Source organism: Mercenaria mercenaria, chromosome 4, assembly GCF_021730395.1.
Source record: "Mercenaria mercenaria strain notata chromosome 4, MADL_Memer_1, whole genome shotgun sequence".
In the NCBI taxonomy this organism is placed as follows: domain Eukaryota; kingdom Metazoa; phylum Mollusca; class Bivalvia; order Venerida; family Veneridae; genus Mercenaria; species Mercenaria mercenaria.
The window spans coordinates 53,907,904-53,928,220 of record NC_069364.1 but is presented as its reverse complement, the minus strand read 5'-3'; the positions used below and the strand labels follow the sequence as shown (position 1 = coordinate 53,928,220).

General features: G+C 31.7%; 1 protein-coding gene across 2 annotated transcripts in view; it reads left to right on the top strand.

Annotated features, from left to right (window-relative positions):
* Window positions 1-281: 281 nt before the first annotated feature.
* LOC128546238 (MAM and LDL-receptor class A domain-containing protein 1-like) overlaps window positions 282-20,317 on the top strand; it is a 33,006-nt gene continuing 12,970 nt past the window's right edge. Inside the window, exons 1-5 of one of the 2 annotated variants that reach the window (XM_053541266.1) lie at window positions 282-605; window positions 6,705-6,845; window positions 8,395-8,654; window positions 12,715-12,802; window positions 13,584-13,709. In XM_053541266.1, the coding sequence (XP_053397241.1) occupies window positions 536-605; window positions 6,705-6,845; window positions 8,395-8,654; window positions 12,715-12,802; window positions 13,584-13,709 (685 nt within the window). In that variant the 5' untranslated portion in view covers window positions 282-535. The remainder of the gene's footprint in view (window positions 606-6,704; window positions 6,846-8,394; window positions 8,655-12,714; window positions 12,803-13,583; window positions 13,710-20,317) is intronic. The other variant, XM_053541267.1, reaches the window with a different exon arrangement.

Here is a 20,317-nt window from a genome sequence, read left to right as displayed (position 1 = left end):
ATGCTGTTTATACATTATCCCCAGATAAATACAAACAGCAACAGTTTTATCAATCATTGCATAAATGTTTTAAGGATACTGTATTATTACTGAATTTAACATTTGAAATGCATTATGTTCGCTACCACAATTATCTTTGGATACCAAAGATACAATTTGAATTTACAAACTTAAATACCAAGTGTACCACAACATTTTACGTATGAGAAGTACGCTAAATTCCTTGTATATGGTAATGTCAAAATCATCCTATTTCATATTATAATTTACTACGTAAATACTTGACAGTATTTAAACGGATGGTTAAGGCTATTCATGTTCAATTCAACTGTGTTTCAATGTTTACCATTACAATTAATCAGCTGTTAAGCGGACAAATGTATTTTACATTATAACATATTTGCTGAAATACGATAGGGGTAGGGTAACCTTCATCTTGAGACCATATACATTGTATATTAAGCATATTTGTGTTTAGTATATTTTAACACAGGTTTCATTTTAACTTCCTTGTTGTGTGTGCAGAAGGACAAAAATGTTGAAGGAGATATTATGTCGTGTTAAATGTGTTACTCTCTTAATGTTTATTTGTCATGGCTTTCAAGGTATGTATAATATATATTTATATAATTTCTAATTTTTGATAAATTCACAAGTCTCGGAGTTGTTGTGGACAGTATTTTTACATATTAATTTTCAGTCTGTAGCTCAATTAATAATCGATACCACGGCTGCTTATTGCGTTATAAGAGCACCACCAGTGCCCTTTAGCACTTCCGGCACACAAAACAGATACGTAAGTTCACGTCAAGTGGTGTCTTTTTCTTTTTCTTTATGTTTTTAGAATAGGATATCAAAAACGGGGCTTCGTAGTCCGACCTGTAAATAAACAAAGATTTATCCTGAAAAAATATCTGCTTAAATAGTGTTTGCTTATTTCATTGTCTACGAAAAAAATAGATTCTCTAGATGTGAACGTGTTATTTTCTTTTCAAATACGTCGAACGTTTTTTTATAAAATCTAACCGAAGCCATGCTTTAATATTTGAATACAAACAAGCTAAAATCTATTGTTACAGAAACATATAACATCTTTTGTATTTCAGAGTGTTATTTATAAGAAGTATTTTAGTGTATAAAAAGTAGAAAATATTAGTTATTTTGGTAAAATTTAAATTGTGTATAGTGCTAGGTGTTTGTTCAATGCAAGTTCTAGTTTACATATTTTAGCCAATTAGCCTGTTCAAATGGGGTATTTTGTTGTTTCCTACTTACAAAGATTCAGTTGAATATATGACCGTCGTATCGGGAATTTTATTACAAAATAAGTAGAACATGTCAAGATGGCCGCTTTTTCTCTCTTGTTTAAAATCAGCATCAAATCATTAATGTAATGGTATACAATCAAGCTATCCACGCACAAATCAAGATCTAAATGATATAAGTAAGAGCAGGAAGAAGAATATAACCTCCAGTACACACTGTTTAGATCACTTATAATTACTCACTTTGTTCGTTTTTTATTATTTCATTATTCTCTAAATTATACAGGGTGCGTTTAAATATGGCAATAGCATCCAAGCCATAAAAATCCTGTCTTACAAAATGTATATGGGCAGGCTCGAGTAACGCAACTTGAGAAGTGTAAAATCAGTTTTGTTGTACTTCATTTTTCACTTGTTTGAACGACATGGCAAGCTGATATCATGATCTGCCATAGAAAGTAAAAAAGCATAAAACTACAATTTAACAAAGATTTTTTTTTTACAAAATGTAAATGCATAATTGCCCGGTGCCGCAATTTAAACATCGGGTACAATTTGACATTTCAGTCTTGTCTTTTGCTTAAAGTAAGGGTTTTAAGTATAAAATTGTGATGCATTTGCTATATTTTGCTTCCGAATGGAAAGGACAGGAAGAACAAAACATTTATATAAGTTGCATTCGGATTGACAGATATCCTTCTACGATATTTTGATCAGTAGCACTGCAAAATGTTCACACTTGTTCTTTCACTAATCAAGCATATATTTTCCACGGTAAGTCTTTGTTTATATACAGGTCGGACTACGAAGACCGATTAGTGATATCCTATTTCAGAAACAGAATAATTCAAAGAAAATTGAATTACCGACTGTAAATTTGTCGAATTAATGTGAGCAAATCGTTCACCGGTACGACAATTCCATTGAAGCGAGCAACAAAATTGTATACATACCGGTATGTTTTAAACAAGTACCAAAGCAATTTAGACAACCGCAAATGTGTTCATATGCGATGTAGATGGAACCTTCAATGATAGACTGAGTGTAGTTCCAATTAAAATAATGGCCATTTCCTAAACGTGTAATAATAAATAGAAAAAGTGAAAAGTGAAAAATCACAGGTCATCCAACACGATATAAATGAAAATGTTACATGTACAAGCTCGGTTTGATTGATACTATTGTATAGAGCCCATTTTTCAAAAAAAAAAATTCAAATGATGGGCATATCAGGACAACGTGTTGCTTACCCAAACTTCAAAAGGCAATGTAGCCCGCCCTCTTAGCTCAGTAGGTAGAGCGTTGGTCTACGGATCGCGGGGTCGCGAGTTCGATCCCCGGGTGGGGTGTATGTTCTCCGTGACGATTTGATAAAAGACATTGTGTATGAAATCATTCGTCCTCCACCTCTGATAATTCTCGCTTGATATGGATTTCTTCGAGAGTATATCCCGTATCCTGTCACCAACAAGCAGTGTAACTAATAATACACATTATTATTTTACTATACCTGTCAATTATTAACCTGTAACTGTCCATTCTTAAAATAATATATACTTTAAGAATGAACAGGTACAGGTTAATAATTGACATGCATAGTAACAATCTTGTACGTTGGGAGGTGTGAGTACATCAACCTATGAAATTCAAAAGTTTCGAAATATGAACTACGTTTTACAGAAATTGTAGCTGCAATAAAGATTCTGAAGGGGAACGTATGACTCAAATCGCCTCCGAGATTATCAGTAAAATGAAAATCAAAGAATAGGCCAAAAGTAATGACAGAAATTTAGTTTGAATCTTCAATTGTTACCCCTACATCGTTATAAAAAGTATCACAAAAATACAACTGGTATGGCATTTTCAGCTGGATATAGGCAACTACAAAAAAAATATTTTTTTCTTTATTTTTTAAATGCTGCATACCAACATTTCTTATGCAGTGTTCGAGTAAAAAATGTCATAAAATACATTAATTAAAGTCCTACCCAGAAATGAGCAAATTCACCTTTCTACTACAAAGATAACAAAAAGAAGTCAAATGTCCTAAAGTTTTGCTACACGTTTCGGTATTACCCGAAAATTTGACGATGCAATTTTCTTGCATTAACGATATTAGATATTGTAATAACGAAATCAGTTCTGGTAAAAACGAGATACGAAGTCGTCATGTAAAGATTTCGTAGTTATGTGAAACGGGTATACGGGTAATTTTCTTGTAATAATGATAGAATATCTCGTAATTACGCGATAAGAACGATTTTCGTTTTGTAATAACGATATACGATATATGTAATTTATTGTAATTACGAAATGTTATCTCGTAAAAACGAGGCATGAAGCCATCATAGCGAGTATAGTTCTCGAAGTAATGTGATAAGGGTAATGTAATTTTCTTATAATAATGATATTTCGTAATTACGGGATAAGACATTTATTCCGAATGAATCTCTTCGACTTTTGTAATTTGAAGATTGATGTAAAAATTCCATTTTCTATTTTGTAAACACCAGATTAATTAAGATTTGCACATTGTTATGCAGGAGTTTCTCATACCAGTCATAAAAGTCAAAAGTACAAGTAAAACGTTTGTAGTGTTTTTGTAAAACATAATTTTGCAATTTTCATGAGATTTCCTTTTAAAAGTTTATTTGTTTATGATATATTATATAAAAGACGTCTCCAGCATTGAAGATCTTCATTCCTTTATTCAGGGAGACCTTAAGAATAATACATATTTTACTTGGTTCTTAAATAAGAGAAGGAAAATGCATGCATGCTGTGGTAGACTTTTTTGAGTCGGCTAAAGGCTGAAAGCCTTTTGACGAGTCCTTGCTATCCAACGATTCTCTAAACGGACCAAATAACGCAGTGAAGGGATGTAGTTCCATTAGATTTCTCAAACTTCAAACAGTTCACTGCATGAATGAAGTTAAGTTGTGTCAATTCCCTTTGCTATGACCAATATACGATGTAATCTGTCATATTTATGACTTGTAATTGTGCAATTCTCGAATGTAACTCATTAAGCATAAATGTGCATTTTAAGAATTGCGCAGGCTTACAAAGCTTGGGTAACATCCAGCGAAAGACAAAAAATAGTTCCAGCAGGGCTCCAGATAAGATGCGTATTAGCGTAAATTACGTATAGAAATAATGCAAATACGCATGTCTAATAATTTCTAAGCGTATAAAAACGTATATAAAATTACAGATACGCACACAATGCTTTTTTAAAAACAAAATCTGAATCGTCCGGATGCGTTAGGTAACATAGCCGATCAGCCTTAATTCTCCCACATTGAACGTAAACACGCATCGTATGATTTCTATAAACTTTGCGTGGGTTGAATTTTGCAGTCAGTAAACGGATAAATTATCGGAAGAAGAAGCTCTTACTGGTTTGTTTAGTTACTACTGATATTAAAAATGATTTTAATTCTTATTTTTCGAGAAATAAACAAATCGGCGAAACATTAAATTGTATTTTCTTGTAGTTTTTGAAATCGAAAGTAGATCGTCTATGTTTGGCGAAACGAAACAACTTTTTTATGAAAAGATTTAAATAATAGGTAATTTAACCGTAAACTTCAATGTCAGATACTGCCAATTGCTGCTAAATGTCTTCGTATCATCACAATTTGTAAAATATATTGTTCAAACTGGAGAAAAGTGTAATCGTATCCGGATATAATATTTTGGGTAAATATCGAGCTGTGTTATGAAATTTTAAGAAAAAAACTAAAAACAAACTGAAACTGGTAGACTATACTGTCAGTACATCAATCATTAGCCGACTCAGGCCATTCAGGCCTTTGATTAATTATAAGTAGTAAGGTTTTCCTCCCCAACTTATCAAAGACAGAATTTCAAAGGCAGAAATAAATCCAAATTAAAATCCGTTTTCATCGTTTTCTTAACTAAATACTAAAGAGAATAAGAAACATTTCTATGCTAATGGTAAATAGCATTTTCTCGGCATGTCTGTTCCATTGTTGATTAAAAATACCGAGTGATATTTGAAAAACATATACATACATTTCAAATCCATCATAGTATCAAATTACTTGATCAATATAAATCTGTAAACTCAGCTTGTACAAAGGCATTGACAACTACTGATGCACATATCATAAGGCCAAGTTAAATTTGAGTTTTGTAAAAGTTCTTGAAAACATTCAACATTTATAACAAAACGAGATTTATTTTAAAATTTTCTAAAAACAGCACTGAATATCATAAATGTTTCAAAAAAAAATCTTCTAATTGCAATAAATCTTTATGTGCAATTTAATTTTGACTTCGTGTCCCTTGTTTTTAGTTTAATTCAGAGACACAATCAATGAATAGCTTCGCCTTAAAGAAGCCAGTATTAAAGAAATTATATAATATCACGACAATCTAGACTTTTTCGTGAGGACCATGTTTTAAGTCAGAGAAAAGCCTCAAACTATCCATTATTTGAAAGAATGGACAATCTCCATTCTTTCACATAATGGACAGTTTTCGACTTTTTTCATTTACATAATATATCTGTCATTAGTTTTGTGAACCTTTGATACTCGCATGTACTGGAAGTAACCTTTTTCATCAATAGTTAGAAAGAGGTGAAATTCCATGCTCTTTCACTTCAGTGAGATAATTAATAATATGTCTCTTGAATGCCCGAAATGGCCATAATATTATATTATCTAACTCCAGCTTTAATCCCTTGTGTTTAAGTAGGAAATGTACTATGGAATTTGTATTCTTTTATCATCTTGTAAGACATTTAACAACTGTCACCTAACCGTTTTAAAATAAGCAATTATTTCGAGGAGTAATAAGTAAACTCAGGGTTTTGATAATTATTCATAGTGTAATTGCATGATTTATGTTACGCTTGTCAGTTAAATACTGAGTTGTATCAGTGAAATAAATTGAAATTTTTACTCTTTCAAAGCAGTGAAAATATAATTTTTATTTTTACTGGTAAGGAACTACATTTGAATGCGAAAGAATATGAATCATTAATAATGAAATGCTTTGAAAAATGTAATTCAATGAAGATATAAATGAACATTAATATTTACACGTACACAATGCTATACGCTGTACCCTAATAAAGTGTAAAACAATTTCAACCGTTTGACAATTTTCCAGCATAGTTAAAGTGCAATGCACGCGACGCTGCGCGGGTTAAATTGGTGTGATATGAGTTATAAACGTTTCTACTGCTCGAATGTTAATTTTATTTGATTTGTTCTACTCTGAGGATTGATTTCTTACCTTTTATTCTTTTATTAAAAAAATATTTCGTAGTATGCTTCAACTTAAGCGTGTACTAATATGTACTTGTAACATGTTTTTGAAAATTTAAGGCTACAATTTAATTATAATAAAAACAAAATTTAAATAAGATCAGTTTGTCTAAATACAATGTTCTCTTTTGTCCTAAAGATTGGGCTTCCCTTGACTGCAATTTTGAGGATGGACTTTGTAACTGGCAACAGGACATATCTGAAGACTTTGACTGGCTACGAGAATCCGGTCATACTCGGTCTCGTTACACTGGGCCAAATTCTGACCATACGACTGGAGGTAAGTCATTTGTTCTGGCCATTAAAATACTCATCTGTCCAGGGTATTTAATTTTCATTTTAATCTACTGCCATTGTGGGAAACTCTTCTTCCAACATTTCTCTCTCATAATTGACCAGATGCCTTACATTAGCCGATGACTATGAATACTGATATTTTAAGGTCAACTACGTTTTCTATTATCGTAGCTTCTCTCAAATCTTAAGGTTATTTGTGTTGGAATATGAATCTTTTGCATGTTAGCATTGTGTTCTTTTAAATGCAAATTCTTGCTTGTTTTTAAGGATGATTTCTTGCAGGAAATTTGACACCTGTTTTCGTAAGAGCCATCATCTTTTACGGCCAACTTTTATTTAAACGCTTTTTTATCCAAGCATCTAAACCCTATACCATGGTAAATCAAGCGATAAACCACAAGGAGACCTTGTATATTCTTATTTGAACGTGTTCATTGAGATTTTATAAACCTAAATTTAGCTGCATACATAAACATCAAAATTGAATAGAACGAGAATAAAAGCAGGTTTATTCTTAGAATACATATAATCTATCTTGATATTAACATGTCGTCTTTTGGTTACAAGTAGTATCATTTTCATTGAAAATTACTGATCTATTTTGTTTGCCAATTTTTAGAAACAATCAAAGGTTGCTTTTTTCAATATAAGAACAAGCTTATCTGGCAAGTATTCTGTTTTATTTTTATAATTTGGTAACTGTGTTTATTTGAATTTGCTGTGTTAATAGTGTAGAAATGTTCTATGTGCATATCTAAAACAGTGACTATGTGACTGGAATATAAAATGCCTTGCTCATGCTGGTCTGAGGTTCAAATTAAAATACATCAGCTGTTGAACATATTCTATTCTATTATATAAAATGTCCGTAATAGAATATTCCAAAAATTTTACATTGCAGCATATTTTCAGCAGTGTATTGAAATTGTTTGAAATGTGGCTACTTCATTTTCCGCCAAAGATAAATAATAAACTATTAATATGTTGTTCAATCCTAATTTCGATCACTTTTTTCTCTTAAATTTGTGAAAGGTTTGAATCTTGATGAATATGGTAGAAAGTGTGTTTTGAATTTACTGTTTTTGGTTACCTCCCGTTTTGGCTGCAACTGTAAACGTTCTTGTAGGTATTAAAAGAAGCGCTTTTTTGACCATGTAATTGTGTATATTATCTATTTGGACAGCTATTTCATTGATTTTAATATAAAATCTAAAGCCTTACGGAACTTTAAAACTACCTTAGCCAGATGTCATAACTATTTATGACATATCTATAGTATTTGTTTCATTTAAAGGGATATTCAGGTAATTCTTTTATGAAATATATCCAGCATTTAGTTATACTATTTTACCTAGTCAATAAAAGGAAACAGAAATAGGTTGTTTCATCAAAGGAAAATTTCTATCGTCGATTTATGACATTTGTGAAGTCGTGAAAACATACAGCAAATCGTTCAGTTAAATATTTGACGACCAACGAAAAATGGAATGAAGTATTAAGTATTATAGTAATTGGAATTTATGTTCTGTTAGATGATGGTCACTACATCTACATAGAGGCATCTAATAAAATTAAAGATGAAACAGCAGTGATTATCAGTCCAGTGCAACACTCGGGTCCTTTTTGCCTGACATTCTGGTACAATATGTATGGCAAAGATATAGGTGCCCTTAATGTGTATATGATATTAAGTGGTGGTAACATAACTCTCCTACTTACAAAAGATGAAAACCATGGTAACAACGACTGGAGGAAAGCAGTAATAAATAATAACGCTAAGGATACATATCGGGTATGTGCGTTTACACTTTGATAACGTGTATGTATGTATCAAACATTTTTAAGGTTACTTTGTATACATGTATGACACCTACAAAGAATATGGACCTGTCGTTTTCTTTTGTCGGCCGGTTTGTCTGTTTTCAGCTCCGTTTACCGGGGTAGACAATTTGGTTTCCAGTTAATAACTGTAATTACTGTCAAACTTTGGAGTTTTATTGCTTTATTGCTTTTTGTTAGATAATAACTCGTATTGCTTTTGACGTCTGCGGTCAATTTGCAATACTACAGCAATAAAGAGCGATCAAACATTTTTCTGGGATGATAATGTTACTTAATTGTCAGAGTTGTTCTAAGGGTTAGCATGTCAAGAGTCAAATTTATTTTGACATTTAGGACGCTTTAGGCAACTTAAAGAATATCTGTTTGAAACAGATCCATGACGGTTCCAATGACTAACAACAGAAGCAGTTTTCCAATGGTCATTAAATTACTCCTTAATATGTTTTTGTTATGATCTCCAGAAGGCTGATAACGATTACGTATAACTTAAGACTGCAAAATGTCATACCACAATAATCATATCATCACCGCCAGGTCACAATGGGGTAATAACTTTTTGTGTTGATATGATAAAAGTGTTTTACAAAACGTGATTTAGTTCATTCATAATACATATTTTATCAATATCTGTCTAATCTTATTAAATTCATTAGGTTGACCTACGAAAACGTTTTCTTGCCTTAAAGTCACACTGTCAATTCCACTTTCCCATAGTCTAAAGATAAATGTCACTACTATTACTGTCCACCATTCTGATAACATGAGGCGTACCTGTCTGGCTATTTGCAGTAAATGCGCTAAGTTAAGGTAGTTCTGCACGTTTGATAAACTGGAAGTGATGGCGTAAGGTCATTTATCCAGAAAACATAGAATAAAGCTTTGGTTCGGCGTACGGAAATGAAAATCATTTTATGAATTTATGGCCACATGTTAGTGTCAACGTAACTATCTTTCTTAAGTTAATATATGATATTAAAATATGTAACACCGAAAATGTCTAAAAGTCGATTTGAAATGCGCGGATCTTTTTAATCGCGGGCAAATATCTTAAAAACAAGCACATGGATTTGTACATTTTATTTCACCATATTATAGGTCGTATCTTTATTTACGACTGTGAGAAGTTTCATTAGAATCATCTACAATCTAGAAAAAAAAATCTGTTCTCGACAATGTTTCCCATACACTCCAATTATGAAAACTTGTGTAAGGTTGATTTTTTTTTTAAGTCAGTCTAGCAAAAGATCAAGCACACGACCCTATCTTTTTATATGGCGAATTTCAAATGTATTGTGAAATTTTGGAAAGTCAGAGTTTAATACATTTTTACAGTTACTGTTAAGAAAACATTTTTGATCGGAACGTGCAGAACTACCTTAATTACACCGTTGCTATTGCTATTACAAATAGATACATTTTATCTACTGTATGTATTGACTCTGTTGCAATAATGCGCATACATATAATTATCTATGCCTAGTACTAGTGTAATTATACAATTGTATACCATCTGTTGAGAAACCACACTGCGTTATGAAAATAAAATAGAATAGATTTAAACAGTACTTGTGATATTAAGAACAATAAACACATATTTTAAGTTATCATGTTTTTTTCCCGCACAGTTTCGAGCTGACACAGATGATCCTTGCAGAAAAAAAAAGAAATTTGATAAACAAGTGACCTATAAAAGCTCCGTTGTTTAATCTTGTTGGCCAGTTTGTCTGCTTTCAGCTCCGTTTGACTAAGATAGAACGTTTTGTGTCCTGTTAATAGCTGTATGCTGAGTTTTGCGATTTACCGCCAACCTTTTATTGCTTTTGGTTAGTAAGTACCCGTATTACTTTTGACGTGTGAGATCAAATGAAAATGCTTAAGCAACCATGATACTTTTTTCTGGGATAATGTTGTCACTTTATTTTCAGAGTTCTGCTTTGGGTAAACAGTAATTGTGACATAAAGAGGAAATAGTCTCATATTACTTTTTTCGCACAATTTTGAGCTGACATAGATGTTCCTTGCAGATAAAAAACAATTTGTTAAATAAACAAACACCAAGTAGTTGCATCTATTACGACTGAATGCAATTTGTACTAGTTTCGCAGTGAGTGAAAAAAAAACACTTAAATATATACAAAACAAATACCACCAGAAATTAGTAACTTTACATGTCTTAGTCAGAAACACCTGCCTTTTGAAAAAAATCGGTTGATTTAAAAAAAAATCTGGAATACGAGCAACAGTCTATATACCATTAATATTGTTCTACAACTTATTTAATTTACTAATGTTTTAGGTTATGCCATCGCTGCAAGTGCGATAGTGACCTAAATTCATCTTTCTCATGTTAAACCTGTTATTCCTAAATAAACATCTAGCAGGAGATGCTGAACTCAGTTTTGCAATATTTTCCTGAACGAATATAGATCCTCTTTTCGAAAATATTTTTTTAAATCAGCAGTGTTAATGTAAATTCTTCAGATGTTAAATGTCCAAAGTAGTAATATTTTGTTATTAAGAAATACATGAATGTTTTCAAATCATGTCTAATTGTAGGTTATGCCCCTTTTCTAAGATAGCTTTCTATTTAAAGCTTCATGGAAGGTTCCAAAACTTCCATGTATCACCAAGAATATAAAGAAGATTCTGGAAAAATCCAGAATAGCCCAAACTTTAAAATAGTGTAAATAAACTGTTTATAGAACCTTCTTAAACTTAACGTCTGTAAATAACTTATTGACATGTATGATTTCTCGACACTAAGATAGGATTTATCAGTAAACAACGAGTCATCAAGATGAAAAGTTGATACAGTAAATATAACGGGGAATGACATGTACATAACAACTTATAAACAAGTGAATCATCATATATAAAACGTTGTTCAAGTATAAAGTAATGATCAAAATAACACATGCATGAATAGTGTGCTTAGTATTAATTTCAATTTACGATGAATTATGTATAAATCAAAATATATAGCTTGCCAAGAATAGCCATGCCCAAAGAACACAGCCTCCTCGAAACGAAATTTCTACTAGTAAATGCATGAATGTGTAAATGATTCACATCTAGACATGACTACAAAAATAAACTAAAAGAATTAAGACAAGGATCATCATATAGATTTTATGACAAAAATACAACTTGTTACTTGTGGCAAAAATGTCGCTTCAGTTTACTCTAGATGGTTCGCACCATCGCTACCCTTTTTCAAGGTTACGAAACAGTGTAATCCGCAATATGAATCTCACACATGAGAGGAGCGGTAATCCAGTGGTTAAGGTTTCGGCCGCTCAACCCGGGGTGTGTGTGGGGGGTGGAGGGTGGGGGGTGGGAGGGGGGTCGGGATCGCGGACTCGAGAGTAGTTCAGATACGAAAACTTATTTTCGTGTGAAATGCATGACACTTAGCTGTTGAGATAGTTATCAAAATTTATAAAAAAAATCTTTTGGAAGCAAGGGATCGCAGCCAAACAAAACTATAGCTGACTTGGCTGACTGAGTCTGTTCATAACAAGTAAAGAATTATGCAACACACCTAAAAACAAAAAAGTAGAAGTATACAAAAAGCATACTAGTAGATAGCCATATGCGCACGTACTCAATACCTGTACAGAAGGCAGAACAAGAAGAAAGCAAAAGAGAAATGTTAAAGGCCTGAGGAAACAGCCAGGAAGAAATGTATTAAAACAGATAAACCCTAGAGTGTTTACGAACGCAATCAAAGAGGAAAGTGCAGCGTCCATCTGTAAAATGTCTGAGCACAAAAAAAAAACAAAAACAAAAAAAACAAAGACAAATATCAAACCTATGTGTCTCAAACTTATCAAGCTTTAAGGGGATCTGTAGTCGCAATTTAATAAACTGAAATTTTGTATCGTTCTGTAATCTATCATCAGCTTTTTACTAAGATTATGATATTAAATTCTATCAGGCCTTTTCAGAATCGTGTTTAGTGCTTTTCTTGAATGTTTTTATTCATATTATGTTGCTTATTTTATTCGAAGATTGCGTTTGAAGGTGTAAGAGGTGATGGCTCCAAAGGTGATATTGCTGTTGATGACATTTCAATTATACCTACACTGTGTTCTTTAGGTAAGGTGACTTACTTTGTTGGTTATTATACAGTGTATAAAGTTAGTGAAATTTCAGTTTTGATTTGTTGTCCACGTGTTTTAATATTAGGTACATAAACAAAGTATTTTAATATAAGAATGAAGAAAATTGTATATTTATCGTTTATGTAATTTTATATTTCGCAAGTGTATACAGCCACGCAACCTTATTAATATACCACCGTAATACTTCGAAATAAATTGCAAACCAGGACGCTTTTCTAAGAGCATTCATATATCAGTGATAAAAAGTCAAATTTAATTATTCCTACAATAGTAATAAAACGCAACTGTATTTACCATAGTTATATACAAAAATAACAAAAGTTAATATGGCATTTTGACCAGTCAAAATTGTTTTTTTATGTCATCAAATAAAACAAATATTCAACTTTACGTCATTGGTGGGTGACTTGAGTGAAGGTGTAAATATATTACAAACAATACATATGTAACATATTAATTTTATATTCTTTACTACGTAAACGATTGAAATATTGATGGTATTTGATTCTTTTTTCTTATTACAAGTAATTGTTATTGATTTTAGAATATGCATTACCTAATTCATTTTGCAAATTTAAAGTAAATATGTTTGTTGTACTAATAACTTACAGCATTTGCCATGAAATTAAATTATTATATATGCCTTATAGAGCATTCAGTCACATGTAACGTAATGTATTGCTGTACCGATTTAGCAAATTAATAAAAATACACAAAACTTTGTATTGGTCAATAATAAAAATGTTCTATTTTAGATTGTGATTATGACGATGGGTTTTGTAACTGGATGCAATATGATGGTGATAACTTCGACTGGACATTGCAGAGAGGACCAACTGAAACAAGTGATACAGGACCTGAAGCAGATCACACGTCTGGAAGTATGTATCTAGATAAAGCTCTAATCAGATTAGAAATAACCATAAAAAAACATGAAAATGACAAGCATCAAAAACGTGCATATTGCATTTGTTAAACTTGTATCATGTTATCTCTTGCATTCGGGACCATAGATTTCTCTCAACCAAAGAGATGCGGTAGATGATGTTTTGTGAATTAACTGCCGGTAACTGTTTGAACAGTAATACTGAAATATAAAGACGGTTCAGGCGATATCGTCTCACAAAATATTCCCTGATTGCGTTTAGTATAGGCAAACGGACACAGTTTTTTAATCAATAAAATACCGATATGATACAGATATGAAAAGGCCTTTCCATTTATACAAAATTTAATTTAAGGTTCATGTAATGTGTTATATTCTCTTTACGTTTTATAACCCTCTTTATAGGATTTCGGTTTCTTTAAAACTTATACAGCACTGTTAAGTCTTTTAATAGAGTTTGGTCTGTTTGGAACAGCGAATTTTGTCTAATATCATATGCACTACGTCTTTGACAGTCCAGGTTCCAATTGGAAAAAAATATATATAACTTCTTTTTTTTAAAATATTCTATCATTATATCTATGATTATTTTGTGTCTAACATGCAGGTGACTCATATCATGTTCTGTTTCTACCGCAATGTTCATATAAATGTCTCAGTTACCCGTTAGACGTAAAATAGTGTTTGTCCTTTACTTTTATTACTGAGAATATAATGATCTCCTTTCTCACAATCATTTAAAAGTTTGCAAATATTTGTTTGCTTTTAATATCGACTTGCAAATATATGAAATTTCTCCGGTTTCATTAGGGATGTATGTTTATAAGTATAATAAAGAAATAAGGCTTTTTAACAAGAACCTAATATTTAGTTGGTCGTTCATAATTTACGGTATTTGTAACCTTGTGCAAAGAGATGATGGAGTATTTGCCTTCTTTCTCTGATAATTATACGATGATAAATATGTGCTTTAAAATGACTTCTGGAACTAAACCTCGAAGAATATAGATAATTGAATGTGCCTTTTTTAGATTGTTTTCAAGTTTAAAATATGATGAACAGCGACATTTTGTGTCAAAGTTACCGCAAAAGAAAGGAAAATTAAAACGTCAATTAAAGTTATTAGGAGGTATTTTGTAATCATAGAAAGCCATCAAGCAAATTAATACCAGACTGTTCGATTGTCTGTTCCCGAGAACATTCAATCATACCATCATTGCTATATTTAAACTTCAAGTATTTATCATACAACATATTGTTAAGCAAATCTAATTTTTACAAGCGTTCACGGAAGTGAAATAGAGCCATCAAGCTCTCTTGTTTCCAAGGTTCAATACAGAAATTGAAGAATACACCTCATTGCAATGAAAAGAGTTAAAATACTTTAAAGCATCTCAGGCAGTTAAAATAGTTTAAACGTCATCACGTTGAATTTTACAGGTGTTTTACCTTGCAATGTGCTGTTTTAAATCAGGGTAATATCATTTGACTTTTGTAATATAGCATCCTCATCTAGTTTTTATATTCAGCTATGTCATTTTATATATTTTGAAAAAGTTGTGCATTAATTTTGATCTCGTACGGGAAAGGCTTTTAGTTAAATCTGATGTTTTAATTGTATAAAATATACCGAGGAAAATCTTCAAGTAGATATATTCATATTTAGTAATATCAGATGAGTAGAAAGTACTTCTATGAAATTTTGTGAACATGTTGTAGTTATTATTTCTTATTTATTTATTATGAACGCCTTGAACGGTATGTTTTCAGAAAATATGCGGAGCAGTCCTCTGTTTCAGAGCTAATGTCGCAAGAAAAAATATTGCATATATGTCAAATTGTATCGCCACTTGTAGTGTAGAATAAAACAACCACATAAATGGGTATATTATTATAACTCAGCTCTGGTTAGCATTTTTGTTGGTGTTTTATCTTAAAGAAAACAAGATTATGCTAGCCACGGTTCCTCTTTAAAGTTGTTTTTTTATACTGAGGACTTAAATCATTGAATAAAAATAGCCGCCGGTTTCTTTTTGCCACGCCGGTATTTGGCAAATTCAGCCCATATTTATACGCGCTTTACAAAAATGAAAATTGCCTTAAATTGTTACATTAACCCACCTATTTTAAAGTTAGTATGTTTTGATATGATATCATAACTAGTTTTTTGTTAATCAGTACGAGAAAATTACATTTGCCATGGCAAAAGCGGTTTTGCCATGGCAAATCGGTCTTTTGCCATGGCAAAATGTGTTGCCATGGCAAAATAATTTTGCCATGGCAAGAAAATTCATGATTTTGCCATGGCAAAATTGCCATGGCAATTTTTTTTTCATTTTTCTTAAAAAGTGATTTTAACTATTTCCAAACGAATGTATTGGTAGAAATATGTTGTTTCATATCGATAACTCAGTTTTTTTTATTTTGCCATGGCAAAAACTGGCCATGGCAATTTTGCCATGGCAAGATTCTGCCATGGCAAAATTGCCATGGCCAGTTTTTGCCATGGCAAGTTTCTGCCATGGCAACTTTGCCATGGCAAGATTCTGCCATGGCAAAATTTTACCATGGTAAGTTTGCCATGGCAATTTTTTTTTTTTTTTTCAAATATTTTAAAGGAAGTTTGATAAATTTAGTGATTATGAAATACAATACTGGCAGAAACAGAGAAGATTTTAGATTTCTTGGCACATTTAAATCAGGAAGAACAGAATCTTGCTACATATATTGTTTCACCATTACTGGGATAAATGCCGATTGATTTTCAGCGGCAAGAAGTAGTTTTTTTACTTCCTTGTTTTAATGAATGAGAATGTATGAAATGTATTTGTAATATTACATAACAGTTTAGATAATTATTTAAGTGAAAATCGGAACAAGTCGAAAATTTATATAATACTTTATTAGTACATGAAACATCATGCTAACGAATATCTATGTACAGAAAAGAAATATTTACGCACAAGAAACTGTCTGTAAATGAAATAAATATTCAAGAATATGAATGTTTTATCTAGAATATTTAGAAAGCGTATACTTCCTCTTTCTTTCACATATTATGGACATTAGAATATAAGCTTTTGTTTCTAAATATTTTCAAAATTCTTAAGCACTGACGTTTTTCGATTTTCATCGTAAAAGGTAGTAAAACAGCAAATTCTCATGTATTTCCATAACATCAATTTTGCCGGTAATTAGTTTTGAAGCCTAAGATAAGAAATATAGCTTTTTCAAGATATCTAAAAAGTATCTTTGTTGCCGAACGATCTGGCGGCCGGTCGCTTTAAAGAAAAATAAGTATAGAGTTATACTTAACCCTTACCATGCTAGACACTATTGGTTCTTCCTTTGTAATCAGTGTTGATCATGATCAGCCTGCACATCCGTGTAGACTGATCATGATCTGTACTGTCTGCCATTCAGCCAGTATTTTTTTGGGTATGCACCCCTTTTCATAATTAATTGTACTGTCCAAATTGAAAGATAGACAAGTTCATTATTGTAGTTTAGCATGGCAAGGATTAAGTTTTTTTTATATCGTGCCTAAATAGAAATATAATATTTGCGTGACTTGAATACTTGACAAATACTACTACCATAGTATACTTGAACTATAAATATATTGTTACAGGGGAAAAATAAAAAATTTCTTCATCAATATCTTAATTTTAGAATAGCAGACTTATCTAAGTAATAACTTAAGATTTTTCGTGAAATTTCGGCCTGGATCTTTACAACTCTATTAACGATGTGAATTCTAAATTTGTACTGATTCTTCCTACTGTCATACGATTCACGAAGTAAGGGTAAAAATCGTAAAAAAAATCCTGAAAGAAAGGGGAAAGACTATATAAAGACAGAAGAAAGTGAAAGATATATATTACAACGCAAAAACCATAAAACCATAAAAATACCTATCACTTATAGTAAGTGGGGTAACATATATTTTATGACCCGGCTTGAAACAACACTGACCGGATATTGTTTACCCCTAGGCAATATTGTAATACACAATAAAGTCAAAGGGTAATTTTAAGATATTTGTTACAATAAAATAAGTTTATGCTAAATGTGATTTTGTGCAATCTTGAGACTAAAACAAATAATCGATATCGCAATTTTTTAAAACGAATGATTAAAGAATGTACAAAAAAAAAAAAACCACAAAAAAACATTAATTTAAGAATACAGAAAAATATATAAGTAGGTTCGGAAAGAAGCAGAATTATCAGTTCATCAAGGCTATCTTTCAAATTAAAGTTTGGTCATCTCATGAATAATAAAAAACAATTTTTTTTTGGTTCTAAATTATTAAAAATTCCCACATGAAGAAAAAAAAGACGACCGCGTAGGAGATCGAACCCGGACCGCCGCGGCAATAAAGAAGTCTCCAGATCGATCGGCAAAAAACTAATATATGTATCTGGAAATTAATCATCGCTATATTTCTTAAGAATGCTTTGAAACACAATTACTGACAGACTATATTTTATGGAAACACGTGAGAAATAGTTGCTTTAAGTATTTTTTGCGATGAAAATTAAAAGCATTTGTTTATCAAATGCGAATTGAATACTAAATCATCCATAGCGTTATTTTAAACGACAGCGGATCTAGGTTTCGGCGTTTCTCAGTTCAACAATTAATTTGTTTTAATCTGTCTAATTACAATCTCAGATTTTTTTCAATGTGAAGCTGTCTACAATTCATACACCGACAAAGTCAGTCCAGCAGATGACAATATTTTCCGTAACAGCTTCCGAGTACTTACGGATAACGGCGGAAGAAGCCGGAATTTTTAAGAAATGTTCACTGTACACACTAAAATGCAAAAAGGACCAAACAAACCATTATAAAATTTAAAATAAATTACACATAACGAAAATTGAATAACTTTTCTACATTTTTAGGGGAATCGATTTTTTGATTATTTGCGGAAAATATCTCATTTGATCTGTTATATTTGAAAAAGTCAGTTTTTTACCCGTTTCCTACAGAGTCTATATGAACTGAAATGGGTCTGTTTAAAGTAAAAAAGGACCAACCAAATATTATTTTTTTTTTTTTTTTTTTTTTTAAATATTCATAATATCCGGAATAAATTAAACTTTAATTTGTGGTGTATTGAATTTTTGATTTCCAAATAGAACTTTTTCTATTTAAGTTTAAGTTTTTTTTCCCTTCTTTATTTATACAGGCAACTTTATCGATTTTCCGATAGACCGATGTTACTAAAAGTTGGTAATGCACTAAGTTGGTTTTCTCATGGCGCGACTCATATGTTGTATCGATAAATGTGTCATTCTATATACTATTAGTATTACTTAGCCGCTCTAAGTATGTTGGCCTTTTTTTAAACTGATGCCATTTTCTTATTATTTAATATTTTTCTATTCTGTTTTCTTGCATTATCTGACCGAAAGTCGGAATTTAATGGTCGCAGCGGTTTAAATACATTTTCTGATAAAACAAAATATCTATTTACGAATGCACTGTATGAAATTTTACAGGTAATTTATTGCAAATCGACTGTTTTTGTATGATTTTGTGTACTATTTACATTAATATCTCATTAAAAATGCTCTAAGATTCGAGTTAAGTCTATTCTCTATCGATACTGAAAGTTTGAAGCGAAATCATTATTTAATGAATGCTCTTCACGCGTTTTCTGCGTACGTGACGCCTATTTTCCTTGTAGGAGGCGAGATAAGAAAATATACACACAAAATATATTATTCAACCTTTGATCGAATGACTTGAAGGTCAGTGGTCAAAAAATATGTTTGAGGTCTGCACGTGTTTTATTGCACGGCATCAGAAAAAACAAACACTAGCACAAATTATTGATTGGAATTTTATAAAGAATCATGTAACATTATATGCTTACTGAATGGAAGTGGCTAGGCGCCCGGTAACTCGTACAGGACAGGCTGAGGTCCGGTAATTAATATGAATAGCGAGAGTGCTATAATTCTTTAATATGCGATCGTACTTTTCCCGGGGTTAAAGAATTATAAATACATCTGTTTCCTGTGACTGAACCATTCAAATAATCGAGGAAAGTATGAAAACATTTTTTTTTAAATCATCTGTAAACAAGTCTGCTCTTTGTAATACTTTTTGTTTTATTCATTTTTATTTGTTTACGCTGCGCTGCGTAGTTATGACTGTTTCCAGTCAAACTAATCAATCGTAGGCCCAGCGAAATATGAATTTTGAGACCCGTTGCCAGATACAGGTCGGCGCCTAGATTGATTCCAAAGAATTAGATTCATATTATATAATTAAAAGGGGGCCTTAATTCAAAGCCCCGGTGTTAATTTTGGAACATGTCTGGATTTTGGCTGTAGTATTTATGTTATTGTAATGTTTGAAATGTTATACCCCCCCCCCCCCCCCCCCCCACACCCCCCGCCTAAATTATGTCTAAATTGCCAAAATAATAAATAAATTATGAGATTTATATTTAAATTTATTAAATTTAGTCATCCAGGGTAAGAGCCGCGATTACCTTACTTACACTCTGATACGCCTAAGGAAAACTGCCACAGTCAATGAACTACATATACACTCTACTTCTTTATTTTATTAACAGAAAACTTT